The sequence below is a fragment of the Pseudorca crassidens genome, chromosome 7 (genome assembly GCF_039906515.1).
Source record: "Pseudorca crassidens isolate mPseCra1 chromosome 7, mPseCra1.hap1, whole genome shotgun sequence".
Classification (NCBI taxonomy): Eukaryota; Metazoa; Chordata; class Mammalia; order Artiodactyla; family Delphinidae; genus Pseudorca; species Pseudorca crassidens.
The window spans coordinates 8,627,725-8,647,661 of record NC_090302.1 but is presented as its reverse complement, the minus strand read 5'-3'; the positions used below and the strand labels follow the sequence as shown (position 1 = coordinate 8,647,661).

Here is a 19,937-nt window from a genome sequence, read left to right as displayed (position 1 = left end):
CCCCAGGAAAGTGGAGTCATGGCAGCAGAGCCCCAGGCCTGCTACCCACAAGTCAGAGTCTTTAAAACACTCCTTTTCCTCCCGGAGAAGGTCAGAGGACTCTGGTAGATGCCTTGGGATTGCCAGGGTTCAAGGGTGCGGCCTGTTAGGAGAGGGAGGCGAAGTTCTGGGGGCGATCCTGGAGGCAAGGGGTCCACTTCAACTGAAGTGCAGCCATGAGGGTGGCTGTCCTCAGGGTGACCCTCACAGAGGGCCTCACTGCCCCACCCCGTCCCCTGTGGCTGAGGCCCAGGAACCCCCCCGGCTGGTGGCCCTCCCCTTCCTACCCTCAGTCTGGTTCCCCGGGTCCATCGTGCTGCTCCGTTCTGCTGCTCTGCCTTGGGTGGCAGCCCAGGTGGGTGATGTGCCAAGCTTCTGACTTTGGTTCCCCCAGAGATGACATCTCTTGCCCTGTTGTCAGCATCAGACACTGACGTCTGGGGAGTTAGGCTCCACCCAGGAGCTCAGGCCCCTCTGGGAGAGAAGAGCAGGCAACAGTCCCTGGCCTTTTGCTTGATCCTGTGCTTGGACCCTGACAGACAAGGGCTGGGCCCTGTCTGCTAGCTGCTGTGGCTTCACAGGTAGCTGAGAAACCTCTGCCCACAGCCTCTCTGTCCAGCACCTACAACCTCTCAGAGTCAGGTCCTAGAAGGTGGACAGGACCCTCCTTCCCTCTGGTGTTGACCTTCTCTATGCATACCTGCTATGCTCTCCTCTCCTTCGGCAGCCCAGATTTCTAGACCTCTCAGCTCACACTGGGGAAGCTTGATGCCTCATAGCTCCCAAGTTTACGTGTTATAGCTTCAGCGAGCCACAGAGCCTGACTGGCAGCCTCTCAAATCTGGTTCTTAATTGCCAAGAGAGAAAACCTGATTGACCTGGCTTGGATCAAGGGTGGTTCTGTCCCCTCAGCTAAGCACGCAGTGCAGATATGGCTCCTAGGGACACACTCAGTGGATCAGGGACGCTACCCAGAGAAAAATGTGATTCCCAGGCAGCAGAAGTCCTTTAACAAGTACTGCAGGAAGGGACATCCCAGGCCCAGCAGAACTTAGGGTGGCAGCTTCCTGCCTGCAGATGAGGGTAAGTCATTAGGTAGCGGCAAGGACCAAGACCTGGTCCAATGGGACGGCTTCCCAGCAAGGGTTTGCTGGTACAGGTGGACACTGTTGATGAACAGCATCACTTGAACCCTTCCACAGGTACACTCCTACCAGGGGCTCTGTGCACTTGAGATAGAAGAATGGTGGGGGGACTGGTACTTCTGCTAAGACAAGATTACTGAGGCCTCAATGTAATTATTATCCAAGACTTCTCCTTGCTCCCCACTCCTGGACCAGCAACAGAGACTCAGGGCTTTCTGATATTTAACCCCCAAGATACCTACCACCTAATGTGTACCTAGAAAACTACTGAGGAGAAGATGCCTTTCAGACCTGCCTCAGCCAGTCTGAATTCTCATGATGCTGTTGGCCTAAGCAGGACCCTGGCTGCTTCCACCTCAATGGCACCAACCATCTTCCTCTTCCCTGTGTTGTGATCTTGGGCAAGTTACTCCACCTCTCTAAGCCTCAGACTCCTTGTCTATAACGTGGGGATAAGAACAGTGCCTGCCCCACAGTATTGTGTGATTAAATAGGATAGTGAACGAGTACTGCTTAGCACGTTGCCTGGTACCCATCCTCCCCGCCATCACCATCATCCCATCATCTGATCCTCCTCATCGTCACCACCCTATCCCCGTCACCGTCATCTTTATCATCCCCATCATCATCATCATCTTCTTCTTCTTCTTCTTGAACTCGCTTTGGGACTGAGGAGTTCCACTTGGTTGCCAGCCCACAGCTTCCCCAGACCAGACTCCCCATGAGGAGAGTGGCCTGCTGCAGCCCTCTTCCCCCAGATCCTCCTCAAGATCTGTCCCTGAGAGGGAGCAGTAGAATGGCCCTCCTGGGATACATTCTGTTCAGCCACTTGTTCCCAGTATGTTGCTGGGAAAGGTGTCTGTGGTTCTGGAGTTGGGAGCCCCTGTCGGTTGGAGAAATGCCTTTATTTCTGGAGTTCACCAGATACCACTGCCCACTCATTTTGCGTTTTCTGGCCGTGAACATTCAAATAACAAATCTTCTCAAAGCACTGGAAGTGGTTCCAGTGGCTGAAGATCCTGTCTCCTCTGTGCTGATGCTAGCCCGCCTGGGCCCAGCCAGAGCCGCCCCACCTGTCACAGCCCTCCTCCAGCCCTGCAGTGCTTGCCTTGGGAAGGAAGGCTGACCACCACCCTGCCTATAGTCTCCTAAAAGCTGGCCTTGGGGAAAAGTCATCATTACACTGCACTTCAAAGCCAGGTTACTCCCCAGGCTCCAGGTGGAGCAGGCTATGACCTCCCCTACCTGGAGCAGCTTGACTGATGCAGGCCCTTGGCTCATGTGGAAAAGACATCCTCCCTATGTGAGCACTTGTGTCTCCATCCCTAGTGACAGGCCAATGGGTGGCTTCACCCATTGGTGAAGTGGCTTCACCTCCTTGAGCCCCAGTTTCCTCGTCTAAGACAGGGTGAGAACAGCGCCCCACACAGAGCTGGGAGGAGCGGTGTGTGGAAGCACTTAGCCACCTCCTGACGAGCGGGGATAAATGACAGCTGCTCTTAAATGTCAGGCAGCCAGAACCACCAGGAGAAGACTCCATCGGGGGAGTCAAGGGACCAGGGACCTGGGAGGTGGCCCCAGCCCAGGAGACCCAGGCTCTACAAATCTGTGGCCATCCAGCCTCACAGACACTGACAAAGCCCGCCCAGTGTGAGCTGCAGCGGGAACCTGTGAGTAGGGGTGCCTCTGAGAGCGGAACGCCAGGAAGCCGCCCACATGGTGCTGGCTCCAAACGAGGACCCTGTCTCCATGGCGGACTCCTCCCCACGCGACAACTCAACCTCTCTCCCACCTTGAAAACTGTGGGTTCAAATCCTGACTTACTTGGCTCATGCCTCGGTTAAGTGTCTTCACATTCCTGAGCCTCAGTTCCCCATTCTGGGGAGGATGATGGTGCTGAAACAAAGCTCCCGTGAGATAGTCAATGGCCTGCCACATAGGAGCGGTCATTAACTAGTGACTCTCCCGTGAGCCGCCCTGTGACCCCCGGCGTCCCTGCGCTCCCCCCAGCAGTCCACTGCCCTTGGGAGCACCTCACTCCTTTAGGAAGAGCGTGAGGAAAGACTGCTTAAAAGCCTAGACTGGTTGGAAGACGCTGACTTAAAGCTCTCTGTCAACAAACGTCAGTCCTGCCAAACGTCTGTTAAGTGTGCAGCCACGGAGTGTCTCAGAGAAGCGGAGAGAATGATGGAGAGACGGTAGCAGCACCAACCACATCGCCCCGTCTGCGGAAGAGTCCACTGTCATCACACAGTGTCCTGGGGTACCAGGAACAAAGACTCATGAGAAGAAAGGTGGAGAAGAAGGGGCCGGAGGATCCAGCTCTGCCAAGGGAGGCTCCATCTCCAGCTCCAAACAGACGGCGGCTCAGAGCGGGAATCCAGATCAAATGAGGAGACGTCCTCCGGGCACAGAGATGCTCACTGTCAGACCCTGCCCTGACTCATAAGCGATCCCGGTTACAGCTGGGCGGGTGTGGGGGGGGAGCGTCCCTGGAGGCAGTCTGTTGGCGCTCTGCACAGCCTGCTCAAGCACGGGGATGTGACGTGCCGTGGTGTCATGCCCAGCCGTGAAGAGAGGGAGGAGTCAGTGTGGCCTGTAGGCTGGGAGTTGAGCGTGTCGGGACCTCTGAGCCACGGCTCGTGGTGCGGGTGGGGTGGGCCTGTGACCATCATCTGTCACGAGGGTTGGGTGGGGAATGGGCTGAGACCCATTACGTTCGAGGACTTGGGGGACCAAGCACATGCTGCAGCTCTTTGTCACCTAAAGAGGAGTGGCTGATGGACGAAAGGGACAGGGTCCCGGGGCAGTCGACCTGGAGGACCATCAGACTCCCACCAGCCCTGAACGTGGGCTTCGGGACAGCAAACCCAAGATGGTCATCAAGAACAGTTCCTTCTTGAGTGGAGGATGGAGGGGCAGAGAGCAGCGCAGCCCCCTCTCGGAGGAACCTGAGCTCGGTGACGGCGCGATGCACCTGCTGCCGTGAATGACGATGACCCCACACCACCCCCCAGGTGTCCAGTGCCACGGGGGAACATGGGGCAACCTGGGACTGGCAGTGGACAACAGAGGGAACACTTGAAAAGGACGTCTGGACCTTGTCTGGCTTTACAAATTGGGTTGCATCATTGTTTGGCCAATGGAAAGCTATAGCCCAGGGATAGACCATGCTGCAGGGGTGGGGAGAAGGTGGAGGATCAAGTAGACACAGGAAGTCATTCTGCCAAGAGAGGAAAAGGATAAAGACAGGAGAGGAAGACGGAAGCCTTCCCCCACATAGGTTAAGATCCCCACCTGCCCTGGAAGCTACGTCTTCCCCTGGAAAGGCTCACTGCTGGGGAACTACAGGTGAGAGAGCGGCCTGATGGGCAGCCCACGGAGAGGTCCTGGAGCACCAATTCTTGGAGTCTGCAGCAGGTCACAGAGCAGGTTTGCAGGGAACCATCTGGGGCCAGCAAAGAGACTGTCCGATGGAGAAGACGTAGCAAACGGAGGAATTCAGTAGTGCCCGGGTGAATAATGATGCTACACTGCCCCACCCCATCCCCACCCTGGGCCAACACGCAAGACAGCCCACAATTCCGTGTCTGTGCGCTTTTAATTGGATTGACCATGGAATATTTGGGCCACACAGCATTTTCTCTCAACCTCACATTGGGATAAGGGGTGTGCCTGGATTTTAGTCATCCCCTTGACACTGGAAGAAAGGTGAACATTCAGTTAAAAGGTTAAGGAAACACTTACCTGGAGACTTGGGGACTCGCCCTGTTGGAGGCTCCAGGGGTGTTGTGTTCACTAACCTAGCAGCTCCAGCTGTGCCCCAGATGTGCTTGCAGTGTGACTGAGGAGGCTGGGGGAAGAGTTGGGGCTGAGGCTTCCTGAGCTAATGACCACATAGTCTGCGATGCCCTCGCCTCCTTCAGGAGTGGTCTTTCCAGGCTGTTGCTAAAACTCAACCCTTTTCCTCTGAAGCAGGGGACGTCTCTATGCCACGCTGGGGCCCAACTGGCGGGTTCCAGTTCGGAATTCTCCCAGAACCCGGAGCTGCGTCTACAGGTATTCATTTATTCATGTGATCATTTATTCAACAAGTAGCTCTATGGTGCTTGCTGGGTGCCAAGCACTGTGCTTGATGCTGCCGACGAGACGGACTCAGCCTCTGCCTCAGCCTGTAGGGCTGCTGCTTCAGGAAAGCAGAAACGGAACAGAAAATCACGGGTGCCGATGGGCCAGAGAGGAGGCCTCCCTGGAGAAAAGACTGGAAGAGTGATAGGAGTCAGCCAAGTAAAGTGAAGAGAGGTGTAGGGGGAAGAAGAGTACCTGCAGCCCAAGGGACAGCCCCTGGGGCCGTGAGGCAGGAAGAGCTGGGTGATTTGGGGAGTGAAGGAAAGTCCTCGTTGTAAGAAATGAGTGGGGGAGAGGGTGGCAGGCGAGGCCAGAGAGGTGGGCCAGAGCCACGCCCAGCAGGGGGAGAGGATGGTGGTCTCAAAGGCACTGGAGGGGTTGCCTGGGGGTGGGGGGAGGGTATTGGCAGAGCCAGGCCATGCTGGCCACGGTGTGCAGGGCGCGTGGGAGGAAGGCAAGCGTGGACACAGGGAGGTCAGGCGAGAGCATTGGGCAGTCGTTCAAAGGATGACCAAGTTCTGGCCTGAGTTGGGAGGAGTGGGGTGGCTGAGATGGGCATATTTAGGGCATGGGATCAATGAGTCCTTGGGATTGATGAGGTTTCGGGGGTGAACTGACGAGAGGAGAGAACCCCCAGGTTTCTGGCTCCTTCAGCCAGTGGGTGGTGATGCCTTCCACTGGGATGCGGAGGGAGCGCTGCTCGGCTTTCATGCAGGGTTGAGGGAGGTGTCTACGGGAGATGCCTATCCAGGGAGCTGAAGCGGGTGCTTAGGCGAGCGGCCTGGGCTGTGCTGCACTTGGACTCTTCACCTGTAGGTGGCGCCCGAATCCCCATGGCAGAGGGGGAGAAAGGAGCCCTGCCGCAAAGGCGCAGGGCATGGGGGTTTGGGGCCGCTGCCCCCCTTTTTACTCCATCCCCTCCACTCCCACTTCCTCGCTGCTCCTGCCAACACAGGAAGGAGGAGGTGCTGCGCAGGCCCCAAGCTCCGCAGGTGGAGAGGAAGCCAGGATAGGGCACGGGTGCTGCTGGGGGCCTGGATTACAGGGAACGTGGGCACCAAGCCTAGAGCCGCTCAGCACTCAGAAGGACGAGGGAGGTGCAAGTTCTCAGCTGTGGGTGAGCCCAAGGCCACCGTCCTTCAGGTTTTCCAGGCCCTCGGGGCCCTCCCCTCCCTAGCCTTGCCCAGCACTGTTGAGTCCTTGTCCTGTGGCGCCATTATGGACCCGGCAGTGGGGGACCCGTGGGCCCCAGTGGGTGAGAGGGTGCCTGACCTCAGCTCCTCCAAGGCGATGTCTGACTGGTGGTCTCCCCTGCAGCCCCACCGGCCCGTGCATCTGTACGCTGGGGAGCTCGGCAGCGGTCCCCACCATGGAGGGGCCTCTGAGAAGGAAAACTCTGCTCAAGGAAGGACGGAAGCCCGCGGTGAGTGCAGAGGCACATCTGTCTAGAGGCGGCATGGGCAGCAGGGAGGGCATGGGCTCCAGAGACCGGCCAACCGGGGTTCCAGTCCAGTTGTGCCACCGAGTGGGCAGGGCCTCAGTTTCCACATCTGTAAATTGGGATAAAATAGTCCCTACATCCTGGAGGACTTGGCAGGACTGTCACGTGTGTGGCCCTGCACACATTGAGCAGGTGGGGAATGGGACTGTGTGATTATCTTGAGGGCAGGTGGAGGCCTGGAGACCCTGGGAGTCAGGGAGGGTGCTGTGCCTGAGACGGGCAGCACGGCCTGGGTGGTATCCCGATGCAGATCCCCTCCCCCTTCGGCAGCATCATGAAACGCGTGGTGGAAAGGACAGGGACAAGGAATCAGGAGGCCTCTCAGGCTCCCCCACCAGCCGCCGGGTCACCACGTGCTAAGCCCAGATGTTCCTGGCTCCGTGACCCCTCAGCCGCTTGCCAAGACCTCTTTGTTTGTTCTACGGAGCATCCACGGCAAGCTGCCTGCAAGCCCGCCTGTGAGCCGCAGCTCCAGGCAGCGTCTGCCCGTGTCTGCTCTGGCCTTCCTCTCCTGCCCTGGCTGCCGCTTGCCCCGTCCACTGCCCACAAAGCCACTCGGCGATGCCCCCTCCTGCCGGCGCCCCGTGTGAAGATGCCAGGCCCCTAGCCGAGGTGCTGCTCTAGAGGCTCCCCTGTCTTCGGGTGCTTGGTGGTTCTTGGGTGAGGAGAAGAGTCTGCATCCCAGCCCTGGGCCACACTCCGTCCCTTGGACCCAGAGTGTCACAAAGCGTCCTGCGACATGAGGCCCTATACCTGGTCTGCTGTACAGACCTGCTTGCTGCCCTGCTGTACCGGGTCGAGGCTCCAGTCATTCTGAGGCCAGAGCGAGACACTATTGTCCAGATGCTGGTTGGCCCGCTGGTGAGCGATGAAGTTAATCCAGGGGGTCATGACCCATATTTCTGAGTAGGATAGAATAGACTGGAAAATGTCGGAGTTTCTTACACATAGTAAAAGTGAATATTGTTTCATGAAGCTTCTTTCAGTTCAACATACATATGCACATGTGTTGTACACACCTGTGGGTGTCATCAAAAAGGTCTGAAAGCCAGTGCTTTCACCATCTGAGGTGACGCAGTTCCCCCACCAACCCCGCGCCCCGCCCCCCGCCGCCCGCCAGTGTGAAGAGGAGCCTTGTAGGTCGTGATGCCGAGCGGTCTGCTTCATGCCTAGAGGAACAAAAGCCACACCTGCAGCTTGGCCCTGCCAGGCGTCCCCTCTTCTGGCCATAAATGCTTTCAAAGTGCTGCCATCCGCTTGCAGCCAGAGCCCCCCATTGCAGACATTACGGTTCTTCTAGGTTATGGTTTAGCTTGTCCGTGTTTTGAAACTCTTTTTCCCCAGGACATTCTTGGGTTCAGGTCACCTGAATACATAGAAGTTATGCCTTGGCACTGCCCTAAACAAGGTGGGAAAAGGAAAGGCTCTTGGGGTAAAGGAGAGGGAGGGCTTAGGCCTGATGAGCTGCTGAGGAGTCTCCCTCCTCTAGGCCCTGGGAGGAGTGGCACTGAGGGCTGGCGGGCAGGGACGAGATGAGGCCTGCGCTGGCACCGCTCGGGAGGAAGGGCCCCCCCTTTCCACCCATGTAGCTGGGTCTCTAGCCAGGCAGTGGGGGACTCTGCCCCTCCACTTGTGACATTGTCACTCTGCCTCTGCAGCTGTCCTCGTGGACCAGGTACTGGGTCATCCTCTCAGGATCCACCCTCCTGTACTACGGAGCCAAGTCCTTGAGGGGCACAGACAGAAAACACGTACGTTCCACCAAAGGCCTCTCTGTGCTGCCACTTCGTTTGGTGCGAAGTGCAGCGGGGTGGGTGGAGGTGGGCAAGGCGGCGGGAGTGGAAGGAACCTTGCCTGGCCCAGGTCGGCCTTCCTTGGGGAGCGGAGGGTGTGGGCCTCACGGCCGTGCTGTTGTTCCTCTGCAGTATAAATCCACACCTGGCAAAAAGGTCTCCGTCGTGGGCTGGATGGTGCAGCTGCCCGATGACCCCGAGCACCCGGACATCTTCCAGCTGAATAACCCCGACAAAGGTAGGCAGCAGGCCAGCGCTGGGAGCCTGCAGCTTCTCTCTGCCCTCTTTCTTCTGCTGCTAAATGTGCGTTTCGAAACAGTAGGGACTTCTGAGGCTGCTGCTTTCCTTTTGCTTTAGGGTCTGATGTTCACAGGCTCCCTCGTTGGTCCACAAAAGCTGCTTAGATCGTGGTGGGCGTGTCCACTGAGCAGTGTGCATGGCACATGGCAGCCGGAATCCTTTTCACCTATGGCTGCTGGGGCCCATCACCCCTGGAACTCTAGCCTCAGTGTCCTGGAATGAATAACATAGCTCTGGATGAGGCAGTGACCATGCGGCTGGAGGAGTCTTGGGTGTTGGGAGATTTCAAGGCCCCCCCGGCATTGCCTGTGCCGTGAGACTCTGGCGGTGTCCTGATCCAAGGCCAAATCAGAGAAGAACCCTTCTATAAAAGCTCCAACTTTCACTTGCCCAGTCACCTCCCAGTTCCTCCTGGTTTTATTCTTCCCCCATGAGCATGCTGAGAAGAAGGAGAGGTTCTGCACTGAGGTTCGGAATAGGCCGTGCTAACCTCCTTGGCGGCCTACGTCACGTGACAAAAGCCCGGCTTTCCTGGGTCTCCTAGCTAGGCAAGTTCACTGGAGCTGTAAAGACCCTGAGCATCTTCACACCTTCACAGGAATGTTCTAATGCAGGGTTCATGTACATACGATTGCCCAGGGATCTTGTAAAAATTCAGATTTGGATTCAGTGGATCTGGGGTAGAGACCAAGATTCTCTATTTCTAACAAACTCCCAGGTAATGCAGATGATGGTGCTGGTGGAGGGTCAGGGTTTGAATGTTGTTAGCTGGGAATTAAAGAAGTGAGAGCCTCAAGGAGCCCAGGGAATGGAGAGAGCCAAGTCCTCTGCTCTGCTTCTGAGTGATTGAACCACGTATGGCTACGCACACGTCATAGTGTTTCCTCAGGCTGGTTACCATTTGAGTTTCTTCTGCGAGGCTCTGGGACCAGATTAGAGGCGGTTTCTTTAGGAAGTAAAGGTTGTACCTATACCAGCTTGACTTAAAGACTGTATGGTCATGGGGTCCACAGGCCATTCTCGGGGCTGAGCCCGGAGGAAAGCACTGTCCCCAAGCAGAGGGAAATATGACACAGCAGGTGGCCAAGGTCCATGGATAGAATGCAAAAGGTCTGTGAGCTTGGGTGGCAAAAAGATCACATCTCTGTTTCCCATGACCTCTAATTCCTTTAATTATAAGTATTAAACTACTAACTAGAATGTTCACAATACCTGTGATTTTATCTGCAAGAGAAACCACAGATATTTTCACATCACGTATTATTGCAGGTATCTTAGAATAGCATTTTTGTTCAGCTCTTTGCAGTTACAGTACAGTGTCAGACCTGCCCCCAGATCTTGTCATTAGCGCATTAATAAATGAGCACGTCGAGAATGATATCACTCATTTATTTTTTAGCAGTTTGGTAACTGTATTTCAGTATTATTGATTTTCTTTCTATTTTATTTTATGCATTTGAAACATAATTCTGAGAAGGGTCCACAGGCTTCACCAGAGCCAAAGGCACCGTGGCTGGAAAAATGGTTAAGAACCCTGGTCCAAAGAGACAGGCGGGGAGCACGGGAGCCTCCTCCTCTACGTGCCCCGAGCTTGCCTTGGGCTGCTCCTGACTTTCCCTTGTTTAGTTACCCAGGTCCACGTTTATCTTCACGCCACAGTCACAGGCAGACCCTCCCACGTGACCTTCCTCTTAACCAGTGGTTTTCTACCCATCAGGCAATGTTTACAAGTTCCAGACTGGTTCCCGGTTTCATGCAATACTGTGGCACAAGCATTTGGATGACGCATGTAAAAGCAACAGGCCTCAGGTAAAGTCACCAAAGTCCTGCTTGTTACCTAAAATACCCTCTCCCACCCTCGGGACTAAGGGTCGCTAGAAAACACACCTCCCTCCTTCCCCCAGAGCCTATCAGAGCTAAGCTCCCAGGCGCCCTCTTTTGATCAGCCTTTTCCCATGAGACAGGGCACCCCCTGCCCCTCTTGGAACTAAGCCCAGCTTCAGACTAGAACTTTGAATCTGGCCCCTGTGTCTTTCCTACTAAAGGAAACGCCACAGAAGCATCCATCAGAGATAGGTTACAGGTGGGATATGCCCCAAGGGTCAGGCCACAGCATCTACTGAGGTCACCCCCCGAAAGCTGATTCATGGGCAAACTCCAACCTGACAAAAGGGCCTCCCTGCCCCCAACAACCCTTAGGAATAACGATAATAATAGCTCATTTGTTGAGAAGCAACCATGGTGCTGCTGGTGAGTGGGGCTGTACGGCCCCTTGGCATGCTTGAACCAATAGGACCTCTGGTCCGCCATGCCTGCCTGAGGCTCTGCTCCCGCCCCCCACTGCTGCCCCTCCCAGGACCAGGCTTCAGGAGAAATGCCTTACGTGCAGGAATTGGCCGAATCCTCCCAACATCCCTGTGAGGTAGGTTCCCATACTGTCTCCGTTTTATGCTGAGGACACTGAGGCTCAGAAAGTGGCAGACACTTGTTTAAGGCCCCACGGTGAGTAAGATCTAACCCCGGTCTGCCTGACACCAGAGTCTGTACTTGCCGGCCCGGAGATCTCCCGCCGCATGCTTCCTGGGGGAGAGGCGGGGGGCGGGGACCTGGCTTGCTCAGCCTCCTGCCATCGAGCCAGAGGCCTGGAAGCACAGCCTCTGCTGTCCAGGCTTGCTAGAGGGGTGGCTACTCAGCCCTCATACCAGCCCGGACAGCAGGTGGGCTGCTGGGGCCAGGAGCACTGAGCTTCCCTGACCTGTTCCCCAGGGATGAGCTGGAAGAGGGGCTGGGGAGCCGGGTCCCTCTCCTCCGTCTGGAGAGAGAGCGCCATGGCTGGAATAGACGGTGGCAGCTTCGAGGAGGAGGAAGGTAGTGCCGAGTTCACAGCAGGCGTGTGAGGCCGGGAGGGCAGGGGCTGCAGTGGTGCTGGTCACAGCACAGTCACAGACTTCCTGGCCCCTCAAAGCGGCTCTCATAAGGCAGAGGGAGGTCTCTAGCGGTGTATCCCATGATTCTGTGCTCAGTTTGGGCCTATTCAGGATTTTCATCTGTAACATCGATGAGGACACATGTAACAAGCTGATCAAATTCTACACGATAAGAAGCTAGACGGCGAAATTAGCAGAAAGTCCTGGACAAACTAAAACAGTAGGACAAGACTGATAAAGGGATACACTTGAGGCACCACAGGGAAACTGAAAATAAATTGCATTCGAGTCCCTCAGCTCACTTGCTAGAAATTTGTCTGGGGCATATGCGCGCACATGCACACACAGGTGTATGGGTGAGAATGTCCACTGCAGCATTGTCCTTAATAGAAAGAGGAAACAAAGCACCTGGAAACTCGGCGACCCTCAGTAAACCCCTACTGTGTACCCCCGATCTGTGTGTGATCACCTGAAAGGGGCTCCAAGACATACGTGAAAAAGTGAAGTGTGCAAACACGCGTAAGGGCAAATCTCATTTGTATTAAAATACACGTGCACATTTATTACATGCGTGTCGGTGCCCATAAAACGTCTAAAATGACGTGCAAGAAAACTACAGCTCTGCGGTCTCTAGACTGTATTTTGTGCTTGAGCAAATGTAACTGCCCATCTCCACGATGGGGAGACCAGGGTCTTTGGTTGAAGGTTACCTCAAGGCGATGAACAAGGTGCTGCCTCAGGTCACGTTAAGAGAGGAAGAGCGTCCTGACCTCCTCCGCCCTGGTCACTCCGTGCATGCCTGGGGTCCCTCCTTAGCTCTGAGGGCCACTCTGAGAGCACATTGCACTGGAGCTCACCTGCCACACACAGGTGACCCGGAGGAGTGACAAGGACTGAGGTGGGCCACACAGATGGTGGGGGCAGAGAGAGGCAGGGCCTTGGTGTCTGCTCCACAGTGACTGTCGTGGCCCTGGTGGGGGGGCAGCCGGGAGCAGGGACGGTTGCTCTGAGCAAGTGTCCTCTGGCTCTCTGGGGGTGGAGGCAGCCTGAGGGTAGCAGCAGCTGCGCAGCAGGGAGCAGGGAACTGGGTCAAACCCACTTGGTAGAGGAGGTGTTTGGTCAGAAAGACAAATGGACTGAATTTCACGTCTGGCAAACATGGTACACCATGACAAGCTTTGGCAACGTTTAAGTATTTTTGTCCAGTTTTTAGACCTAAGGGAGACGGTCTTCTATATTTTCTACGTTTTTCCCTTTTTATTTCTAATTTACTTTCAAACAAATGTTCCCACCCTCTGCTTTATGTAATAAGAAAAAATTGGCAAAACTAAATATTCCACAGCAGAGGACTATTGAAATAAGCCACACTACCTGCATGTGATGGCATGGGGCTCCGATGAGGGCATTACAGAAATGCATCTACTCCTGTAGAAAATCTCAGGGACTAAGGTGACTTTTCTTTTTTGTGGAACTGCATTTCTTAAAATTGTGTGTGCTAGCACTGAATACACTTCAACTTTATCGATAGCATATGTGTAAGGTGTAAACCACAGCAATAAAGCAAACACTCGTGGTACCCACCACCCAGTCTAAAGGCAGGACCTCCCCAGTCCTCGGAACACCTCCCTCCCAAGGGCTCCTTCCTAATTCTGTCTCCCTCCCGCTCACCTGTGCCCCATGACCACTCTCCTGATTTGTTTGTTTCCCTTAAAATGTGAACACATGTGTTTGGTTCCTTAATGTATTGTCTGGGGTACATTTTTTAAAACTTTTTTTTAAAGAATAGAACCATAACTGTCTAGTTTCTTCTGTGACTTGCTTTTCTCCTACAGTATGTTCCTAAGATTCCTCTATGTCAGTGTGCATAGCTGTCATTCATTTACTTGTAATTTTTTTTATCAGTTCTTCTGTCCGTGATCCCAAGAATGATTTCCTGCTTTTGGCTATTCTGAACAGTGCTGCTGTGACCGTTCTTATAACTGTCTCCCAGTGCAAGGAGATGCATTGTTTCCAATTCATCATTTTGACCAAATTACCACCAAGATGGATTTGTTTTTGATGAAATTGCTTCTCATCAAATTTCCTGGAACCCCACGGCAGTGCTGGGGGAGGAGGCCTGGGGCTGGGGGCGTGTCCGCAGCTTTGAGGGGAAGGAGAAACACCCTGACCTTGGGGCTGGTGGTCCCCCCAGTAAAGGTAGCTGGGATCTGGGCCTGGGGACACAGCATGGGGAGCCTTGGGGTTCCCGATATCCCCAAATTTCCCCCTTCTCCTTGTGCTTCCACTTGCCAACTTCTGCCACCCGCTAACCACCCCCTCGCCTCTCCAGAGGCATGTGCTTATCCTGCAGGATTGGTCAGCTCTCCACTCCAAAATCACTTGTGCTTTAACCCAAGGATAGAGGTTGAGAGCGTGGGCGCTGGTGTCTTAGCCCTGTCACTCACCCGCTGTGTACTTCACCTCTCTAAGCCTCAGTTTCCTCATCTTTTTAATGGGGATAATTCCAGTACCTGCCTCCTGGGGTTGTTGTGAGGACTCAGGACACAATACAGATGCGGTACTCAGAGCCTTGCCTGGCACACAGCAGCCCCGTAACACGTGGTGGCTGGTACCACTGCTGTGCCCTCTCCCCTTCCCCCACCACCCACTCATTCACAGACTGACTGGGAGAGGCCTGAACCCTTCCCTTAGGGACCACCCCCCGTCCCCTCCTGAAAGGTCAGAACTTTGACAAGAGGCTGAGCTTTCTCTTCTAGGTACCTGCAAACCTTATGTCATTTGAATAAGTCTCTGCAGGACTTAGCGTGACTTCAGAGGCCTCTGGGAGCCGGCCTGGGACTGGTGGCGAAGCGCGTGTCCGGGGCACAGGCCTTTGGTGGGGTGCTGGGAGACTCAGAGCTGGACTCAAGGGGACACGGCCGAGGCCTCACAGTCCAGAGGGCTCCACCGGTGCAGGGGTCCGCCTGCCGATGCCCAGCCACCCCCATGACCCCCATTCTGCAGCACCGCCTCACGGGGCCGCGATGGGTCCCCAGACTGTACAACCCGTCCTCCCTCCCTGGGCCCTCATCCGTCCACCAGCTGCTGCTGCGACCAGAGAGCATCCGTCCCACGTTGGGCCCCCAGTGCTTTCTCCTGCACAAAAGAGTGGACAGCGTCCCCCCGCGTGAGGGCTGGAGGGAAGGGACAGGCGGGGACTGGCTCCAGTGTGCCGGGTCGCTTGCCCACAGGGCTGCCTCAGATTTTGTACAACCCCGAAGCGTCCTCTGCGTGTGCGTGCCGTGTCTGTGTGCGTGCAAGCGAGCGAGCGTGGACTCTCCGAGAAACATGCATTTTGGCACAAGACTCGTGACATCACACACTTCATTCTCTTTGAGGCCCTGCTTTAACCTTAAGCGATAGGCTGGTCCACCGAGGAAGGTCAGAGTGAGAGCCCGGATTCCTTCTGTGTTAAGGGTCCCTCGCATTCTTTTACTGTAAACAAACAATGCCTTAAATCGTGTCTTGTTTTCTGTTCCTATGGGTGCTATTCATCCGGAAGGCCTGCTCCCTGGGCCCCTGGGGCCCTCCCAGGCCTTGTTGCCGTCAGCTCTTCTGAGGCAAGACCCAGCTTCGGGACCGTGGACTGGGCCGGCACTGGCCTGCTTGCTTCCTCCCAGCCCCACTCCCGCAGGGTCTGAAGGCCCCGCTCTTCTCACCCCTCCCCCCGCCCCCGGGTCAGCATGGGAAGTCGTGACGCTTTCTGCCAGCTTCTCGAGGCCTCCTGCGCGAACGATGACCTGACTGGCTGCTCAGAAGCTACTTTGCACCGACCTCTCCCCGAGCAAGGCTTTTGCTCCCATCCTCTCACCCCTTTGCCTCCACTGCCAGGGCAGGGCCACTGGGATTCTTGATTACACTGGGGAGCTGAGTGACACTGAGGCCTTAAGCTCCCCCATTCTTGCCCCCAAACACAGTCACCAGCAAGTTCTCCATCATCCAAGTCCAAGGGCACAATTGTTGACGACCATGGTGATGAGAGCAAAGCCCTGGGGAGGGGACGGTCCGAGCTCTGCTTTCGGCTGAGAGCTCTTCAGGTGAACAATGTCCTTCATCTGTCACTCCTTGTCATACTTTTAAGTGACTTTTATTTTGCACAAATACATTTTTATTTAAAGTAATGAATAAAAATTAGCTTTATTTATGGTAGCTTTTATCACCATAGCTTCTCCCTTCAGCCCTTCCCCACCCTCTCTCCTTCCCTCTCCCTCCCTCTCTTTCCCCCTCTCTCTCTTTTTTTAATCTGGGTGTCCTAATTCTGAGAAGGAAACTCTTAATGATTTTCTGAAAGAGACTGAATTTCTGGGTCCTTGTTGCTATTGTGGTTTCAGAGCTCACACTGATCAGACACCAAACGACTCTTAAGAGTTTCTGGGCAAGATGCTTCAAAACAACATCTTAACCAATAAACGGTAATAATAGGTCGACTTAAGAACTACCAAAGGACCCACCACTGTATTTTGATCCAACGGTGACCACTTTTCTGAAAATTCAGATGAATTGGTGAGGAAAGTAATTGTCATCAGGTCTTATTTTGTGGTTGAGTCTTACTATGCTCCGTAACTAACCCTCCTTCAGAGCAAAATCTAGAATACTTTCGTGCCAGGAGAGACTCCAGATGGTGAAATTGAGACCAGCAAACCTTGGTCATCGGTGCTTTGCACACCCTCACGCAGCTGGGGTCGAATGCACGCACCTAATTCATACCAACAACTGCTCAAATTAGCATCTGGAGGCTGAATGAATACAGCAGACACTCCAAACATCTCTCACCAGAACCATGCAGTGTTAACGCTTTAACTTACATTGAATCTGATTCTACCTGTTAATTTTTTTTAAGTCTTAAGTTTGAATGAAATTGCCAGACTACTTTCCTTGAATTTCTCTACTCTTCAAACTCTCCTGGTTTTTCTGACATGAAATTATAGAAGCCAATCCAAAACCCTCAAAATTTCAGACTCACACTAAATCAGGCACTTTCCTGCCCTTTACAGATTTTCCTTGTCTTTACAAATGTTTTCCTCTGAGCCTAATTTTGAAATAGCACAATTGCAATTCTTTTCAAAGTGTCTAGTCTTCTCACTAAAATTGAGATTGACCCCATGTCCCCTCCCGGAAACATTCCTAGCTTGGATTCTCATAGAACTGGTAAGAACCTTGAACTTACCAGAAGAGTCCTGCAGATGAGGCTGTAAGGCACTTGGCTCTCTCCCAGCAGGGGCTCTGGGCCAAGCATGTGAGTTAAGTGCTGATTGCCTTTCCAGTGTTGGTTTGTCCCTCAAGCTGCAGGTGAGGAGGCCTGCAAGCCAGGGACAGAGGGGGACAGGCACAAAATCCCAAAGGGGAAAGTCCCCGGGTAGATTCTGGCCCTGGAAGGTAGCATTTCTGGGTCTTGCTCTTTGACCAGCCATGGTGCACAAATGTCTGTGAAAACATTGAAGGTGACGTGTCTTGCATGCCTATGTTGTATCATTTTTTGTTAAGCAGAGAGATCGTGGCAGCCCAGGATGAAAGGTTTAGAATGCTATCTACAAACTGGAGTAGGTAGCAGGTATCCTCAGGATGCCGCCCACACGCTCACTCCCCTCTCCCCGGGAGTAATTCTCACCCCTCTCAGTCCAACACATTCTGTAACTCAAGGTCAGCTAAGTGCATTCTGACAACTGAAACTTCGTGGAGGATAGATTTGGTGGAAAGCGGTAGAAATATTGTTCTGAGCATGCCCAGTGGGACAGTGTGGCCTCCCTTCCCTCCCTGGAGAAGCCTGCCCGTTCATCACCCTGTCCCCTGTGGACCCTAAAGAGAAGACACTTGAAGGGGTTCTGCTTATGAAAGAACCCACTCTCTCTTGCCAACTGAGTTTATAAAGTGTTTTTTCTTCTTACCAATATGGCCAGTATTTCTTTCATCGTCTTCCTCCCACCTCCCAAGCCCAGGAAGTGTATCTTTTAGGATGCCACTGTACAGGTGGAAAAATGGTCCATGGAAACAGGAAGTCATTCGCAAGCAGGGTCTGCTTCCGTTCCACAGGCGAAGTCTAGAGCTCTGGATCCATGTTACTGTTGCTTAGAACCAGGTGAACATTGCTAAAAACACAACCTAACTTATTTTTTGTGACTTTCATGAAGCACTTTAATCAGCCCCACATTATTCTGCATGTTGGGTGACTTCATGTTTTAAAAAGAAAAAAAAAAAAAAACTACAAGAGTCCCTCTGAAATAACAGATCCTCTGTGTGAAACCACCCATTCATCCATTGATTCTCATCTCTTGTGAGTGCTTCCTGTGTGCCAGGCTCCACCCAGGATAGAAATGTCTGAGAACAAGACAAACCCAAGCCCTGCCCTCATGGAGCTGACCCCTCAACGAACAAATAATCTTCACCATGCCATTTCCTCTCTCCCAGCAAGACCTTGCCTCCCTCCTAGCACAGGGTAGAAACCAGGTGCAGATTCCTCCAGAAAAGCTTCAAAGAGCTCAACAGACTGAATAGTCCAGTTGCTGTCCTAGCGACTGGTTGGCACAGAACAGACAGGCACAGAGCTACGGCTGAACACAGTGAGGACTCCGAGGTGGAGCCGGAGGGTAGGGTCAGAATGCTCACAGCATTTACTTCAGAGGTTTTTTGGTTCTAATTTCAATGTTAAAGACAAGTACAGCATGAGTGAGAGCTGCATCTCCTTGGGTGTCGAGAACTCGTCCCATGGACCACCTCGCCGCTGGTGTTGCACAAGTGTGTGTGCGCCACGGGCAGCCCCGAAACCCCTGCTCGCAGCAGCAGCGATGGATCATCCGTCGGTTCTATAACCACTCATCTGTCTCTTTCTCCATTTCTGAATGACTGTGACCATTCAATAATGAAACAATAGTGGTTAATTTATTAGTATGGTATAATCTTCAATAAATTCTGTGCCAAAATGCATGGTTTTCCACTTAGCATTCAAAATGTTGCATAGAGAGTAGTTTTCAATTTCTTATGTATTATTCAAAGTAAGTTGAAAATCAGTTTTTACATTTTAATTTGTCTCCTGTTCAATCTGTTGCACTCTCCTGGGCTGTCTTTTTTCCCGGCAGACCCCCTGCATGCAGTTGTGTAAGGACTCTCCCTAATTCTTGTGAATTGTCTCATCCACAGTAACCACTGAACATCAGCCCTCTGTGGAATTCTTTAGATTTTTGGTGAAGTATTTTGTTACCTCAGTCTTGTATCAAGTTGCTGTATTTTTCAGCTTGTTACACTGATAATTGTTTCACTAATTAAATAGTTTAGTGTAAACATTTTGTTTACTTTGAAATTAAATGTGTTTTCCAGTGAATATTGCTCAATTTATTAAAGTCACGTGCGTTTATTTAGCCAACAGTTGCTGTGCCAGACACAGACGCGAAGGAGGTGTGGGCGTTCAGCTAAGAGGTTACTAGAGCATAAATGACATACAGGAGCAGTGCCCTCGGGGAGGGACAGAGTCAGTGCTGTGGGCACTCCGGGGAGGCACCTGGGGGATTGGGGGAAGCTTTGGAGGGCAGAGGCGTTTGGAGAGTCATTGCAGAGATCGCTGAACCCATGGTGGGTGGGAGAGGCAGGAAGACAGAAGAGAAGGAGCAGGATAATTTGGGGAGACAAGCAACCCAGTCTCACTGAGTAAAGGATTTGGGAGAGCAATGGGGTCCCAGTCTGAAAAGATGCGTTGAGGGGAGTTCATGATGCTAACTAAGCAAAACCCAGAAGCCCACTCTGGCTTGCTTAAGAGAAGAGGCACCGTCTTACAAGGATTGTCCCATGGAAACCCGAGGGGAGGACGAAAGTGAAGTCTCAAGGGGCAGGAAGGAGAAATGGGAAGAAGCCCCCTACGTCTTTTCTCTCCCTTACATTCTCTCTCCAGACTGGCTTCTCTGCTGGAATGTCCGGCAGTGAAGGAGTCTAGGCCTTCTGGGAAAGCACCTTGAAGTTATTGAGGGAGTGTGCACCAGGGGGTGACATGATCCAAGATGACCATGGGGACCCCTGGCCCCGCCTGCCTCAGCTTCCCAGCTAGTGCCTTCCAAAGCTGCAGTGGCCGATTCTCCAA

The 19,937-nt window shown here is 53.5% G+C and overlaps 1 protein-coding gene across 20 annotated transcripts in view; it reads left to right on the top strand.

The window, feature by feature from the left end:
• The window catches only part of RALGPS1 (Ral GEF with PH domain and SH3 binding motif 1), a 331,729-nt gene extending 312,542 nt beyond the window's left edge, over positions 1-19,187 (top strand). For 11 of the 20 annotated variants that reach the window (XM_067743274.1, XM_067743273.1, XM_067743271.1 and 8 more), the window contains 6 exons: positions 5,160-5,243; positions 6,630-6,735; positions 8,472-8,564; positions 8,739-8,844; positions 10,624-10,715; positions 11,263-19,187. In XM_067743274.1, coding sequence (XP_067599375.1) covers positions 5,160-5,243; positions 6,630-6,735; positions 8,472-8,564; positions 8,739-8,844; positions 10,624-10,715; positions 11,263-11,361 — 580 coding nt within the window. In that variant the 3' untranslated portion in view covers positions 11,362-19,187. The remainder of the gene's footprint in view (positions 1-5,159; positions 5,244-6,629; positions 6,736-8,471; positions 8,565-8,738; positions 8,845-10,623; positions 10,716-11,262) is intronic. The other 9 variants (XM_067743277.1, XM_067743276.1, XM_067743278.1 and 6 more) reach the window with 9 other exon arrangements.
• Positions 19,188-19,937: the final 750 nt, after the last annotated feature.